Source organism: Capricornis sumatraensis, chromosome 18 (genome assembly GCF_032405125.1).
Source record: "Capricornis sumatraensis isolate serow.1 chromosome 18, serow.2, whole genome shotgun sequence".
Lineage (NCBI taxonomy): Eukaryota > Metazoa > Chordata > Mammalia > Artiodactyla > Bovidae > Capricornis > Capricornis sumatraensis.
This window is the reverse complement of record NC_091086.1, coordinates 68,344,128-68,361,382: the sequence shown is the minus strand read 5'-3', so window position 1 is coordinate 68,361,382 and position 17,255 is coordinate 68,344,128. Positions and strand designations below refer to the sequence as shown.

At 42.0% G+C, this 17,255-nt stretch overlaps 1 protein-coding gene across 2 annotated transcripts in view; it reads right to left on the bottom strand.

The window, feature by feature from the left end:
- The window catches only part of CTNND2 (catenin delta 2), a 935,828-nt gene that overhangs the window by 248,260 nt on the left and 670,313 nt on the right, over positions 1-17,255 (bottom strand). For both annotated transcript variants that reach the window (XM_068990784.1, XM_068990785.1), the window contains one exon: positions 13,756-13,969. In XM_068990784.1, coding sequence (XP_068846885.1) covers positions 13,756-13,969 — 214 coding nt within the window. The remainder of the gene's footprint in view (positions 1-13,755; positions 13,970-17,255) is intronic.

Genomic DNA, 17,255 nt, shown 5'->3' with positions numbered 1-17,255 from the left:
TCTTCTCTGGTCAACCCCCAGCTGACACACCCCGTGAAGCTATCTAAATGTTGGCAAGATGGCAGCAATGTTTACGGTTCTACCTTCCCAAGGAAGAGACAAGATGTATGAATGCATGATACCCTAATTAACCTTTTGCTGGGAATTTTTTCTTGTGACTCAATGTGAGTTCACCCATTGTGAACTCTGGAAGCCAAGGACTGCCAGACTTGGCCTCATTTGACTCATTAAATCCAAGGAGATCTTCATTTACTCATCTCCTCTCTGATGCTGTGGATGGCAGAAAGATGGTCCCCCAAAATAGCCACATCCTAATTCTCAGAACCCGTGAATATGGTACCTTACATGGTAAAAGGGACTTAGAGGCTGTGATTCATTTAAGGATCTCGAGGAGAGTCTCTGGGACTATCCAGGTGGGCTCAGTCTAATCACTTGGGTCTTTCAGAGGACCATTCCTGGCAGCAATCATGAGCAATCTGACGATGGAAAACTCGACAGAGACACCATGTCTCTAGCTTTTAAGACAGTGGAAGTGGGTCACAATCAAGGGATGTGGCCAGCCACTAGAAGCTGGAAAAGGCAAGGTCTGTCCCCCTGAAAGTCTCCAGGAAGGAACACAGACACTTTGACCTTAGCCACGTAAAAGCCCAGTGAGACGTGTTGGGCTTCTTACCTCCGGAACCAGAGGATAATAAATTTTCATTAATGTGTTGGAGCAGCAACAGGTAATCAATATGAACTTCCCTGAGTGGCCTGCCATGGTCTTGGTATTCTGGTCCTCCGTGCATACCTGTGTCTGGGATAACTGCTCTCGTGGCCTTAGGGTAGCTTTTTCCCTAAAGGTGATGGGTACACGCTAGGGTTCACATCCCTAAACAGGAAGGTGAGTGGGAGCTGATGCTGAAATAAGGCATCTCCTGAGGCCCTGAAAGTATGTCACCAGTTCCAGTGCGAGGCAGCCCCTGCTGCTGAAGAAACCAAACCCCAGAGAACTCTTCCGGCAGGGCTGCAAATTATTTCAGAGGAAGGAAAAATCCAACTAGTCTGACTCAGAATAAAAAAGTTGGGGAGGATGGTTTTTACACTTTAGTTAACTAAAGAATTGTGGACTTTGAACTTTAACACACAATGGCAAGAGATATCGATTTTTAGACTTTAATTCCTTTGAACTTTAATGTCTTTGGACTTCAACATGAAAGTGGACTTCAACTTTGATTTTTAATTTCTCCTTGGGAATTTGGTATTTGGTGGGGATTATATTAAAATTCAAAGCATCTCTACAATGTTGGCATTTCATTCCTGGAATGCCCCTGTTCATTTTTATCTTTCGGGTGTTGCTTAATATTACTGCTAACCCTCAGATGTGCTATGTTGGATAATATGGCTGGACATTATTTGGGATAAGAAATAAATCTAGGATTTATTTTATATCGTGGGAAGACAGTGACCCTGGATTTGATTTAAATAACATGCTTTTCTGACCCATTTCAGTACCTCTTAGTATAATTTATAAAGTGCTCACCAGGAGTCCCAAGTGATCCCCAGAAAACCCCATGAAGATAGAGGAAAGGCTATCTTGTAAAAATGTTTGACTCCTGCTTTAGGGGCTTCCCAGTAAAAAATCTGCTTGCAATGTAGGAGACTGGATTCAATACCTCAATCAGGAAGATTCCCTTGGAGAAGGGAATGGAAACCCACTCCAGTATTCTTTCTTGCCTGGAAAATTCCACGGACATAGGAGGTTGGCAGGGTATTGTCCAAGGGGTTGCAAAGAGTCAGACGTGACTGAATGACTAACACTCTCACTTTCCTTCTTTGGAGAGATGAGCCATGTCTCCAGCTGATCACACAAATAAAATAAGAGGAAAACAATAAGCTGGAGGATGTTAGTGGGGAAAAAATGCTTCTCCTCTGTTCCAGTGTCTCCTTCCAGAAAGGGTGTTTACCCTCCAGAGTTGGTTAACATTACACCCCAGAAATCTTTTGAAATAGTTAAGTTCCTTGGCTAGCAGACACAGAGTAATTAATGCTGCTAACTCGGCTTCTATAGGCAATAGAGAAAATGTTTAGTACTATTTACGCTTTGCCTACCAAGCTGTTCAAAACTCATGCAGGGAAGATGTTATTTATTAGGGACATAAAGAAATAAAGAAGGGAGTGGAAGGAGTCATTCAGCAGATGAGATATTTCATCTCATTTCTTTGAGCTACAGAATAGATGGAGCTGAGTTGGCTGATGACACTGATGAGGAAGCCAGCACAGTGCAGGACCTGGACACAAGAAGACTCCATCCTGAGGACCCAGTGAGGTGGCCGACTGCCCTTGCAGAATTTGAGACCCCTCCCTCCAGGCAGAAGAACAAACAAGACAAACAAACAACGCAAGAAGAATATTCTCCAAAGAGATTAACTGCATTGGGGGAGAAGTAAAAAGCTAATGTGGATATCTGACCCTCAGAGAAAAACTCCCCTCATCAAGATACTTGAGGATCCCACATATTACAACTCAGCTCCTACCTGCTCACCTGAAGTCAAGCTCACAGTTCACAAACTTCACCAATGTCCTCAGAGCTCAGACAAACTCTCTATTTCTTCTTCTTAAAAATAAGCAGAGAACTGAGAGTTCATGAGTAGCAGTGAAAGTCGCTCAGTTGTGTCCAACTCTTTCCAACCCCATGGACTATACAGTCCATGGTATTCTCCAGGCCAGAATACTGGAGTGGGCAGCCTTTCCCTTTTCCAGGGGGATCTTCCCAACCCAGGGGTTACCATATCCTTAAAGTAAGTCTGCAAAATCAATGAGGAAGGCTCCCATACAAACAGAAAAAAACACTTGACACCACAGCAAAGTGAGATGACTCGTGATAAAGAGAAAACAAACCTTAGTTTTAAATAATATCCTTAGAGAAATTCAGTAATAGTCTACATTCATAAAACAAAAACACAAAAAGTTCTTAGAACTAAGATACTACTACCACTGATATCTCTTTAGACCCCTGCAAGAAGAAAAAATCAAAAATAAAACCTCATGTATAGGTTGAGGGAAATGGTAGATGCTGGAGAAAGCTCTCAGCATACTTGATAAAAAGACAAAGGGCTGCAAATTATTGAAGAGGGAGGAAAAATCCAATTAGTCTGACTCAAAATAATTCCAGAAAGAGAAGAAAAACACGAATGAATTTTTTGAAAAATAACAAGACAATTTTCTGGCACTGAAGGTCATCACTCTTTAAACTGGAAGTGTCCAATACCAAAGAATGTTTTCAAAGGAGCAACACCTAGATATATCACAGACTTTTACAGTATCAAGGATAGAATTAAATTACAGAAAATATTTTTGAGAAAAATAATTTTCTATCTGTCCATATCAAGTAAACATCAATCATGTATGAGGATTTAGTACTGATGTTTTCATGATTTCATCTCCTGAGCACAAGTTTTTAAGGAACTTGTACTTAAGCGCTCAGTCATGTCTGACTCTTTGCAACCCCCTGGACTGTAGCCCACCAGGCTCCTCTGTCCATGGAATTCTCCAGGCAAGAATACTGGAGTGTGTTGCCATTTCCTCCTCCATAGGATCTTCCTGACCCAGGGATTGAAACGGTATCTCCCATGTCTCCTGCACTGCAGGCAGATCCTTTACTACTGAGTCATTGGGGAAGACTTTATGGAGCTTAAAGGACAGTAAACCAATAAACAGGAGGTTATAGGATCTAGTGAATAGAAGTTCCAACCCAAGACAGCTATACAGCAGAACTAGAGAGCAATTATCCAAATCTGCCCAAAAGACAAAAGATTCTGATAGGGAGATCCTTAGAAAACCAAGGAATTAATAATGACTGAAATCATGGACAAAGCTCAGTTGGTGGGCATTGCCACTGATGGATGATCCATCCACATATGATGCTAGCCATGTACTTCACTGACAAGGATCATCACTTTGAACCCACGGGGAAAGAAATGTGATTGCAGGTACCACACTGGTTGCTCATAAGGCAAAGGCTGATATCTGGCTTTCAACTTTTTGAATCAAGCTATATAAAACTTTGGAAGACTGACTACATTTATAGAAAAGAGTGTAACTATATTCAGTCTTGGCAATAAAGTCAAGTATGGGCTTCCCAGGTAGTGCTAGTAGTAAAGAACCCTTCTGCCAGTGCAGGAGACGTAAGAGACAGGCGTTTGATCCCTGGGCTGGAAAGATCCTCTGGAGAAGGAAATGGCAACCCACTTCAGTATTCTTGCCTGAAGAATCCAATGGACAGAAGAGCCTGGTGGGCTACAGTCCACAGGGTCACAAAGAGTCACACAGGACTGAAGCAAATTAGGACAGATGGGAAAGATGATGACAAAGGCTGTGAAAGAGAAGGGTGGAGACAAAGGAATACTAATAGCCTCATCTTACAAACAAGAGTGATAAGAGGTAGTGTCTGTGTTAGATTGGGAGAAACAGAGGTTTGCTTTTGAAGTTACTGAGTGAAGCTGGAGAGGAACCAAGGATCATGATGTCATCATGTTAGCAAGAAGGAGAAAAAGCCATGAGTGATGAGAAAGGAAAAAAGTCTCCTTCCATTATGATAGAAAGTCAGTATAAAAAGCCTATAATAATTTGTTTAGATTGAGACAAGCATATTATCTAAAGACACGGGATAACCACAAGAAGGCTAAAAAACAATGCAAAAGGAAGCAAAAATTAAGGCTGAATGCTTCTGAGGGAACTAGGAGGGAGACAGATGAGGTTGAGGACTGTTGCTTTCATTATAAGCATTTTTATATTTTTTTATTTTTTGACCATATCTATTACTTCAATTTAAAAATTAAAATACAATGCATTTGCTCAATTACCCTTGCCACATCTAATTCTTTACAAGTAGTTGTTTTAAGAAGATGGCTCAGGGTTTATTTCTCTGGTGGTTCAGTGGCTAAGACTCCATGCTCCCAATGTAGGGGGCCTGGGCTTGATCCCTGGTCAGAGAAACAGATCCTAGAACTAAGTGTTTCCATGCTGCAACTAAAGATTCCCCACGCAGCAACAAAGATGGAAGATCCTGTGTGCTGAAACTACGACTCAGCACAGCCAAGTAAATAAATAAATTTTTTTTAATGAAAAGATTCATTAAGAAATCAGGGTAATAGAGTCTTATTTATTTAAAACACAGCAATACTTTTAAGTAAGCCTACACGGTTCTGTATTAATTTGCATTGCTTTATCTACCTGACCTACAAGTATCTGCTCATATTTGTGAACAGATGAAGAGCGTTGAGGTGGGTCTGCATTAGTTTCCTGGGGCTGCCATCACAAAGCAGCATAGACTGAGTAGTTTAAACAACAGAAACTTATTGACTAATGATCTCAGAGGCTAGAAGTCCAAGATCAAGGTGTCAGCAGTGTTGGTTTCTTCTGAGGCTCTGAGGGAGAATCTGTGCATGCCTCTCTCTTGGCTTCTGGTGGTTTGCTGGCCATCTCTGGTGTTCCTTGGCTCATAGAAGTATCAACCCAGGCTCTGCTTTCATCTTCATGAGGCATTCTCCCTGTGTGTGTCTATGTCCAAGTTTCCTTTTTCCATAAAGACATCAGCTGCATCGGATTAGGGGCCCATCTTACTTTAGCATCCTAACATAACTAATTACATCTGAGTCACAATTTGAGGCTCTACGGGTTAGGACCTCAACATATACATTTTGAGGGCATATAACTCAACTTTAGAGCCCTTTGGAGACTGACTGAATTAAACCAACTGACCTAATGCTAGTAAGTAAATAGTTAAACTGAAGCCTGTCACCTTAATTAAAAGGAAAGACTACTTGGGCTACATGAAGCATAAAATGAAAAAATACACTCTGCTCTTGGAGAAGTAGAACTCTTAAGGACACTTGCTTTTGTCTGAAATAAAACTTATTTATTTTTATGGTTTAATAAAGACTGCTTTATTATGATTTGTAAAGCATTCTGAAATCTTTAGTTGGGCCTTTCAAAATTTAGGTTGATTATTCCCATCTTTAGAGAGAGAAAAATTGTATTAGTCAAGCCCAAAGGACATGCAGCACTCTAATAAAGTTTATTTGCTTTGGAACATTTCGAGTAACGGCTAGCATATATCCGCTTCAACTGGCTTTAAATGAATTCTGATCATCATCTCATAGTAATTATCGCACAGGAAGAAAATTATTTATTGCAAGGTCTAACAAGCAGTGGTAAAATATATTCTGCTGTGAAGACATACTGTAGTACAAACAGGCAGCTGTTTTTTTTTTTTTTTTAACAGGCATGGTTATGGGTTGAATGTAAATGCATGTAACCACCTCAATTTTTAACATTTTATTATTGTTCAAACACTTTCCAAAGGAATACTCAGTAAAGAATTTAAAGCTCTGCAAGATCATTTTTTTTTCCTTCTATCTTTCATTGTTTATAATTTGGTGCTCTCAATCCTTCTGGATATAGACCCTAAGTCTGGTTTACAAACATGCTTTATTTACTTATTTATTTTTTAATCACTAAAATTGTTCCTTCGAATATTTGTTTACAAAACATCCTAGTTTGTAAATATCTAGAGAGGAATTCAAAGCATACGTCACCCTCGCTTCCCTTTATTTCAATACACATCTGTTTTCACCAAATCACCAACAGGCAGGAAGGAAAATACAACAGAAAAAACTCTGTGTGCTAGAGGGGCCTGGAATGTCCTTGCTTCTTGCTGAACAATTAGGTGGGCTGAAGGATTACAAAAGAAATGACGGGAATACCAGACCACCTGACCTGCCTCTTGAGAAACCTACCTATATGCAGGTCAGGAAGCAACAGTTAGAACTGGACATGGAACAACAAACTGGTTCCAAATAGGAAAAGGAGTACGTCAAGGCTGTATATTGTCACCCTGCTTATTTAACTTATATGCAGAGTACATCATGAGAAACGATGGGCTGGAGGAAGCACAAGCTGGAATCAAGTTTGCTGGGAGAAATATTAATAATCTCAGATATGCAGATGACACCACCCTTATGGCAGAAAGTGAAGAGGAACTAAAAACCCTCTTGATGAAAGTGAAAGAGGAGAGTGAAAAAGTTGGCTTAGAGCTCAACACTCAGAAAATGAAGATCATGGCATCTGGTCCCATCACTTCATGGGAAATAGATGGGGAAACAGTGGAAACAGTGTCAGACTTTATATTTTGGGGCTTCAAAATCACTGCAGATGGTGATTGCAGCCATGAAATTAAAAGACGCTTACTCCTTGGAAGGAAAGCTATGACCAACCTAGATAGCATATTCAAAAGCAGAGACATTACTTTGTCAACAAATGTCCATCTAGTCAAGGCTATGGTTTTTCCAGTGGTCATGTATGGATGTGAGAGTTGGACTGTGAAGAAAGCTGAGCACCGAAGAATTGATGCTTTTGAACTGTGGTGTTGGAGAAGACTCTTGAGAGTTCCTTGGACTGCAAGGAGATCCAATCAGTCCATTCTAAAGGAGATCAGTCTTGGGTGTTCACTGGAAGAACTGATGCTAAAGCTGAAACTCCAATACTTTGGCCACCTCATGTGAAGAGTTGACTCATTGGAAAAGACTGAGAGTTGACTCACTGGAAAAGATGCTGGGAGGGATTGGGGGCAGGAGAAAAGGGGACGACAGAGGATGAGATGGCTGGGTGGCATCAACAACTGGATGGACATGAGTTTGAGTGAATTCTGGGAGTTGGTGATGGACAGGAAGGCCTGCCGTGCTGTAATTCAGGGTGTTGCAGAGTCAGACATGACTGAGTGACTGAACTGAACTGAACTGAACAGGCACAGTTGTTACATTTGAATCAGGGTTTTTTTTTTTTTTTTTTTTTGATTCATGCATGAGTGTCTAGGGGGCTCCCAGGCTGTTTGGTGGTAAAGAATCTGCCAGCTAATGCAGAAGATGTAAGAGACATGGGTTCAATCCCTGGGTCGGGAAGATATCCTGGAGGAGGAAATGGCAATCCACTCCAGTATTCCTGCCTAGAAAATTTCATGGACTGAGGAGCCTGGAGGGTTACAGTCCAGTTGGGGTCACAAAGAGTTGGGCATGACGGAGGATGCATGGACACACACACAGACACACACAGACACACACACACAGACACACACACACACACACACACACACACACACACAGACACACACAAGTATCTAACCTCATTCCAAAAAGGTTTTGTGGAGGGTCCTTGTGACGATGGAAGTGAAATGATCCTTTTTACTTATTACTCTCTACTCCACTCTTCCAGCCATCGTCTCTTTTTCTGCTTGTCTAGTTAAGTTTCTAAAACATCAACACATTTGCCAGGAACATCTCTTTTAAAGATCAGCAGCTAGCGATGCCAGAGTGTGACAACTGACAACAGGGCCCCCATCCATCACAAAGGCTACCAGCAGAAGCTGTGCGTGGTGGGTCAGCTGACTGCCAAGCCTGTGTATGCAGATATCCAAGGCTTGGCACACACCCAACACCCCCAGAAATCCACATGCATTTAAGAAATGTGTGACTAAGGAATGAGTGAAGGGCCTGGACTCACCCAGAAAAGCTTATTGGAGTGAAAAGCTCATCAAACTTGGGCAAAGACTGACCCTGAACAGGACCCTGTAGGGCTTTTGGGCACAGATGTGTTTCTGTGTCTTCCATTCCTTGTTTGTAGGGAACAGACTCCAGCCTCCATGACCTTCCTGAGTCTGGAAGGGCAAATTCAAACAATTGCTAATCAGGGAAGGGAGGGCATGCAGAGACAAGGGAGGGGAAGCCAAGAAAGAATAGTGCAGCCTTGGGGCAGGGTCCTCCTTCCACCTCAAGGGATGTACATAACAATATCTTCTGAGCTCTTTAGAGGACTAGTCAGTCAGTTCAGTTGCTCAGTAGTGTCTGACTCTTTGCGACACCATGAACTGCAGCAGGCCAAGTCTCCCTATCCATCACCAACTCCTGGAGTTTACTCAGACTCATGTCCATTGAGTCGGTGATGCCATCCAACCATCTCATCCTCTGTCTTCCCCTTCTCCTGCCTTCAATTTCCCAGCATCAGGGTCTTTTCAAACGAGTCCGTTCTTTGCATCAGGTGGCCAAAGTACTGGAGTTTCAGCTTCAACATCATTCCTTCCAATGACACCCAGGACTGTTAGGATGGACTGGCTGGATCTCCCTGCAGTCCAAGGAATGCTCAAGAGTCTTCTCCAACACCACAGTTCAAAAGCACCAATTCTTCTGCGCTCAGCATTTTTTATTGTCCAACTCTCACATCCAAGCATGACTGTTGGAAAAACCATAGCCTTGACTAGAGAGACCTTTGTTGGCAAAGTAATGTCTCTGCTTTTTAACATGCTGTCTAGGACATAGCTATTCTTCCAAGGAACAAGCATCTTTTAATTTCATGGCTGCCGTCACCATCTGCAGTGATTTTGGAGCACCCCCCAAAAATGTCTGTCACTGTTTCCCCATTTATTTGCCATGAAGAAATAAAACCCCAATAAATGAACGATGTCAGCATTCTTTATTCCAGAGAAAACCACCTGAACCCAATTAAAGGAATCAGAGAAGCTCATCAAGAGAATACCTGTCTCTAAAGAAGTACACACACCCAAATCTTAATAGCAACTTTGCCCTTGAACCTATGCTGTAAAACTCATGGAATCCTCCCAGGTTAGGACACAGAGTTTTTGAGGGTGGGAGCCATCTTTGTCCCCCTTTGCCTGGCAAACCTATAATGCTATTCTCTTCTATCTCACCCAAAACTCTGTGTCTGATAATCTATTCAACAACTGTGCACAGAGGCTGGGTACACGACTCAGAAGGCAGAGAATAACACATAAGAGAAATGGAGGGTTGGGTGACCCTGAAGTTAAATCGGATTCTTGTTGTTCAGTCACTAAGTTGTGTCCGACTCTTTGCAACCCCATGGACTGCAGCACAACAGGCTTCCCTGTCCTTCACTATCTCCTTGGGTTTGCTCAATCACATGTCTATAGAGTCAGTGATGCTATCTAACTATGTCATCCTCTGCTATCTAACTATGTCATCCTCCCTTCTTCTCCTGCCCTCAATCTTTCCCAGCATCGGGGGCTTTTCCAATGAGTCAGCTCTCTGCATTTGGCCTACTAAAATCCTGGATTTGCATAGCTCTGCAGGAGCCAACAGAACCCTAGCTTTCACAGCTCACTTTGGCAGTTGACCATGGCTGGTGCTGAAGATGAACACGAGTCTCTAAGCCTCTTGGAGCTGAATTTATGTGCCTTATTTGACTTTTGCTTCAGGCTGTGGAGTTAGCTTTGGCCTGATCTGCTTCTGGATGCTCTGTCTAAATAGAGCTCAAGGAGTCTTGCAGGCTTCCAGGTGCCCTCAGGTGTCAGCCAGCGTGGACATTTAGAAAGGCTTTGTTACTACAGACTGGATGTAGCGGCAATTCCTTCCATGTGGGATGCTTTCCTAGATGTTTTTCTCAAGTGGTAGCTTGGCCAAGTGCTTCTTGTTTTTCAGTAGTATCCATCACAGCAACTCCAGAAACCAGAAGCTTCAGCAAGTCCAAATATTTATTTCTACAACACATTTTTCTTTGAAAAAGGTGAAACTCAAACCTGAAGTTCAGCCAGGTACAATAAGGCCCTGCCTCTGGAAAGATGTGAGTGCGTGCTAAGTCGCTTCAGTCGTGTCTGACTCTGTGCGACCCCATGGACTGTATGTAGCCCGTGAGGCTCCTCTGTCCATGGGATTCTCCAGACAAGAATACTGCAGTGGGTTGCCTTCCCTTCTCCAAGGGATCTTCCTGACCCAGGGATTGAACGCACATCTCTTATGTCTCCTGTACTGACAGGCGGGTTCTTTAACCGTAGCATCATCTGGGAAGCTCACCTCTGGGAAGACAGAAACATCTATTTTAGAAGCAACCACTGTTATCCTGAATCCATTTGGCTCTGATGCTTGGACAGTGTCATGGAGAATACAGCATTTCTTCTAGGAGACAGTTTGGACCACCAACTCATGTTGCTGAAGAAATAGTGGGTTATGATATGACAGTGGGTGCAAACTTCTGTTCTACTCAAAAAAAGGGGCAGAATAAGGCATCTGTTCTCTCTGTGTAAAACATGCACCGTCTTTCTTACAGCCAAAGCATCACCAGGAAGGGAAACGTGCTGACATTCTGAAGAATATCTCTGCCCTTGATGTTTCCAAATGGGGCTCACATAGAAATTCTGGATGTTGCTCAGAGGCACACAGTAGGTGGCATCCAGCATCTTCAAAAGCAGTGTTGAAGACTCGGGAGGAGCCAGCCGTCACGTCCCTTATGGCAGCTTCAAGCATCCCAAGGAGCACAGGGCGTGCTGTGGCGGACGGCCCAGGGGACCCACCAGCTGCATCTCCTTTCTGATTGAAGCCATCAGTCACTTCACCATTCTCCATGAAGCTGAGTTTCTTTGGCAATGAGTGAAGCCACCACAGACAGTGCCTCTAGATAAGGCATTTGTGTTGCAGCAAATTCAAACATTAGTAAAATCCAGTTCTTTTCAAATCATGGACGGAAAGTGCGGGTACACGGGAGGGTGCTCCTTTGGTTGTGTTGGCCTCATACATCCATTGGGCTTCCCAGGTGGTGCTAGTGGTAAAGAACCTGCCTGCCAGTCCAGGAGATGTAAGGGACGCAGGTTCGATCCTTGGGTCAGGAAGATCCCCTGGAGGAGGGCATGGCAACCCACTCCAGTATTCTTGTCTGGAGAATCCCACGGACAGAGGAGCCTGGTGGGCTACAGTCTATAGGGTCTCAAAGAGTCGGACACATGACTGAAGCAACTTAGCAGCAACATACATCCATTAGCTTGGTCTTAAGGCCCAGAGGCATCCACACTGAGTTCTTTCTCTTACAGGCATTTCCAGTTGAAACACAATTCATGACAATAGGGCAGGTGGGACTTCCCTGGTGGTCCAGGGGCTAAGACTCTGCCCTCCCACTGCAGCGGATGCAAGTTCAATCTGTGGTCAGGGAACTAGATCCCACATGCTGCAACTAAAGACACCCATGCCACAAGAAAGACCTGGCACACCAGCCAGATAAATAAATATTCTTTTAAAAAAGAAACAAAGACAAGTGTTAATAACTATAATGGCAGGTTGTAGTTTCCGTTTTTAACTCATCCCAAACCATCCTACATATCATAATATGTGCATAATATGTGCAACAGGAGTTAGTCCTTCCCCGACCATGTCACCCCATGCTAGTTCAGTGTGAAAGATTACTGTCATAACAAAACAACCCTTCACAACATCTTTTTCCCTACAAAGATGATCTTCCACTTAGAGAAAGAAAAAACAAAAAAAAAAAAAAAGGAAAAGAAAAATCACAAGGAAAAAAATCTGAGAGTCTAGGTCTAATTTAGCTAAGAACATAAAGGAGACGTGCCCATGATCGGAAAGGATGCTAAATTAAAGACAATATGCTGAAGCTGGGAGTCTTGACCCAAGAATGAACAAATATTTAGGACTCTAGCTTCAGTAATGTATTTTCTTTTCTTTTTTTTCAGGGAAATTTTAGCATGAAGACAGAAGGTCAGTGGAATTGTGGTACTTAAAAGATCTTTTTTTGAGAATCAGTCTTGCAATCCTCTTGACAAATACTTGCTTCAAGGAGTAAAAATGTGTGCATATGTGCAACAGGAGTTTGTCCTTCCCCAACCACGTCACCCATGTTAGTTCAGCGTGAAACACTGCTATCATAACATGACAACACTTCACAACACTTTTTTTCTTCCCACACAGACAATCTACCACTTAGAGAAAGAAAAATCCAAAGAAAAGGAAACGAAATATGAACAAAAATGAAATATCCCAAAGAACAGCAATAGCAATATGTATACTGGATACATAACATATATACATTACATACTGGGTAGGCCAAAAAGTTTGTTCAAGTTTTTCTGTAACATCTTACAGAATATACATAAAACTCAATATAGAAAAACCTGGAAGAACTTTTTGGCCAACTCAGTATAATGAGAAGAGTGATTTGAAATTCCATACTGGGGTTACCAATAACCTTAGACCCCCTCAACAAGTAAAACTTCACATTAAAAAAGTGAGAGGCAATAGTAAACGACTAATGTTTCCTATGTCCATACATATTCCATGAAGGTATGTGTTAAAGGCTTTACATAATCTTATGGATTAATCCTATGACTTTATAAGGTAATATAGTTATCACAATTATGTTCATTTCTTGAAACTCAAAAGTCCTGTGCTCATGGATAAGGCTTTCTCTCATGATCACTTTAGAAAGAAAACTGCTTAACCTGTAATATTATATAAATTGGGGGCTTCAATATTTTATTCAAGAAATTAACTGTTCAGGACAATAATCTCTCTGCTGCTAAGCACAGTATTATATACCTTATTACCAATAACTCAACCCCTTGGCCTTTCACCACTTAGAATTAAAGTCATTCTAATGATGACTCAGGGTATTTTAAGATGTCAATTTTTAACCAAGTGACAAAGATTGAAAGGCAGTCAAAAATCTTAGGAGGGCTATGTTTATTGGATGCTAATTATTTAACATGATGCATCTACCAGCATGACATCTGATACCCTTTTACTTAAGTCTGTCATTTGCAAACATGCAAATATTTATTCCCACGATGACTGGTGTGGTTAGCCCTTGGACAGGCCAGGACCATAACACTTGGCTAGCACATCGCTACCATGCAGGATGATAGGAAATTTATCGTGAGCATCAGCCATGCTGTTACTAAGAATTCACCTGTGACCAGCTCCCGGATCTCCAAGTCGGTGGTCTTGCGGAGCAGCCGCACCAGGGCTGGGATCCCGCCACAGTTCTTCAGGGCGATTTTGTTGTCATCATTGGCCTTCCCGTACACCAAGTTTCTCAAGGCGCCACAGGCACTACGGTGGACTTCAGTCATCCGATGGTCCAGCAAGTCCACCAGGAGCTGGATGCCCCCTTGTCTCCTTATCTGGAGAAGCAAAGGAGAGAGGAAGGTTTTACTACTTAAAACCCAGTGGGTTTTTCCTATGAGGTCATTGCTACAATTCACTGCACTGAGCGGAAGGCCTTTGGCAAAGGGAAGAGAAAACAAATTATTCTTCTCTTTAGATTCTATTGCTTTCACTTATTTTCATATCCTTCTGATAAAAATTCAAATGCATTTCCTTTCAAGTCTTAGAATTTTGAAAAGATGATTTTAACCTCCTAATGGGTGTTCTCTCTATAAAAATATGCTACATACTCAGGGCATGAAGCAGACAGACGGGCAAAAGGATCTCACTCCTAAGACTTATGAAATGTAACCACTGTCTTAAAGGGCTGCAGGATTGATGTACACAATGTGAAAATTATGCGGAATAGGGAGATGCTCCCAACCTTTCCAAGGAACCAGAAGCCAAATGAGAAAGCAGAAGTCATACAAGGCTATTTATCTGAGAAGACCTGGAAAATAAGAAAGTCACTCACAATGACACTTGTTCTACACACTAAAGGTATGTTCTGCTCAACTTGGGCATTTGCCTAATAACAAAAAATAACATTTAATCTGGGTGGTTTTCTAATCAAAGAAAATGTTTTAATGAGCAAATGAAGAAAAAACTTTGCAATGTTTCTAGATGGGTCTTCTCTTGGCTGCTGCTGCTAAGTCTCTAAGTCATGTCCAGCTCTTTGCGACCCCATGGACTGTAGCCCTCCAGGCTCCTCTGTCCATGGGATTCTCCAGGCAAGAATACTCGAGTGGGTTGCCCCTCCTTCCTCCAGGGGATCTTCCGAACCCAGGGACTGAACCCGCGTCTTTTATGTCTCCTGTATTGGCAGGTGGGTTCTTTACCACTATCGCCACCTGGGAAGCCCCTTGTCTAATTTCTAGACCCATTTTAAAATTTGAACTGCAAACAAACTGTCTAGTTAACATACAGACCATTTCATGAAGTTTTCATTGGCAGAGGTATATTTGAATATTGCTGCATTTGTAAAAAGAATACATACAACTCACTGAAATTCTTTTCTTTTTTAACTTCAATATCCCTTAAGGGTTGAAGAGTTCTAATTTGGCATGAATGGATATAATCTGGCATCTTTCCTATTTGGCTTTCTTTTTTTAATTTTTGGCTGCACCAAGCAGTATGTGGGGGCCTTAGTTTCCTGACCAGTGAGCAAACTCATGTCCCCTGCAGTGGAAGCATGGAGTCTTAGCCACTGGACCACCAGGGAAGTCCTCCTACTTAGTTTTCTGATTATAAAAAAACTCATTAATCCCACAGGTGAGCAGGGACACAGAGCTAGATCCCTGGACTCGTTCAAAGCTTCTCAAATGCCATGCTGTCTACAAGGCTACTCCAACCACAACCACACTATTTAAAATTGCCATGTGCACCACACCACCTCCCTAACCTAACAGGCTTTTTTCACCTTAATCTATTACAGAATCTTTCATAGTCCTGCTGGGCCCTAACTTCTTTATAATGTTTCTTGTGATTGTCTGTCTTCTGCTAGAATGTACATTCTTGGAAGGCAAGTATCTTTGCTTTGTTCACTGATGGATCCCCATCCCTAGGCAAAGTGCAATGCCAGGCACATAATAGAAACTTGGTAAGTATCTGAATAAATGGCGGGGGGAGCATGTATTACTTGTTACAGCACATTTCTTTGTCAGGTGAGCTGATATCAGCTTTTAAAAAGGGAATAATATTCTTCCTTGAAGGAAGAAAAAACAAACAAACAAAAACGCTTGTGAACATCTCAGAATGTCTCCAAGGGGCCAATGCATCTCTTTCGAAACCCGTTTACAAAAAATGAATGCATGCATCTCACACACAAGGTGGACCATCTCATGATATGCCTGGAGGAGTTGTTTTTATCCATCAACCAACTGGAAACAGAGAAAGCTGAAATCCTCCCAGAATCCACGGGCTTGAAGTTCCTAATTTAGAAAACACGAGTGTGGGATTACACTGCCAGTTAGATCAGGACCGAGGACAGAGGAGCCGACCACACACCCGCCACCCTCCGCCGCCACCCCGCCTCTGCCTCAGAGGGGCCAGGGCTGCAGAGACAGGTACCTAAGTCCCTGAGGTGCCCTACAGTCTGCGGCGGTGCCAGCATGGGGAGAAATGGCTAAAAGGATCACTGGGTCAACAGAATAAACTAAGAAAGTTTCAAAGAACAACTTTCCCCAACTTATAGTTTTACCCTGGTCCTGCTTGGCTTTTCATTTATCTGATAAATATTTTTAGATTTAAAAAGAGATGAAATCTATCACTATATACGTATGTCCCATACATACATCTGAGCTTTAAAACACCCATTTATTCCCATTTGTATGAAAAGGTTAAACTAGGAATGTCATTTTATTGATGTGTGTGTCTTTGAATGTGTGTACTTTACAAATTATCTAGGTTTAACTATTTTAATAATGATGAAGCTATTGTAAAAGAGGTAATAGAGCCATTCATACAGTTCACTGAATGCTTATGTATAAAGTAAACAGTAATAGTAAACCTATCTTTCTCTCTACCTTAGTTAGTCTGTATATTATAGTTAAGATTCCTTATTTCCCATTCATATAACTTCATGAATTAAGCTATTAAAACATTCTTCTAAAGATTTAAAAGGGAAAATGAATTCAAAGTGACGGCAATATCATTTCTTAATGGTATCATGAGACAATGATGTTTTCAGTGTGACCCTAATTAATGCCATATACCCAAATGTATAATGAAATCTTCAATTCTATTTTAATCTAATTAGAGCAACACAAGTAAGATGATAAACTTTTTCATTTGCTCTTATTTTGAGGGTCACTGGATCACAAATACTAAAAATCAACAACAACAACAACAACAAACTTTTCTCGGGGTTGAATATTATCTAATAAGGGAGAACCCTACTTCAGCTTTCTGAAGACAGACATCAGGCAGGGATAACGTTCACACGTGTGAAATGTGATGGTACTTGGTTCTGCCTCCTCCCAGATCCACTCCGCTCCCAGCAGGACCAGAAAAGGAGCCACGGGGCAGACTTCCAATTTTCTTGCAGGGTCTTCATTCCCTGCAGGACCTCTGGGTGGGGTGGATGGATCTGCAGGCTGCCTTCTTCACTTCCCTTCTGCTTTTCTCCTGTGTCCTCTCTCCCTTCCACTTGTCCTGGCATCTGATTCCTCTAGCTTCTTGTTTCCAACCTTAAACTCTCATAAGGCTCCAAACAAACCCACTGCAAACATCAAGACAGTCCAGCTCTTTCCAAAAGATGATCAG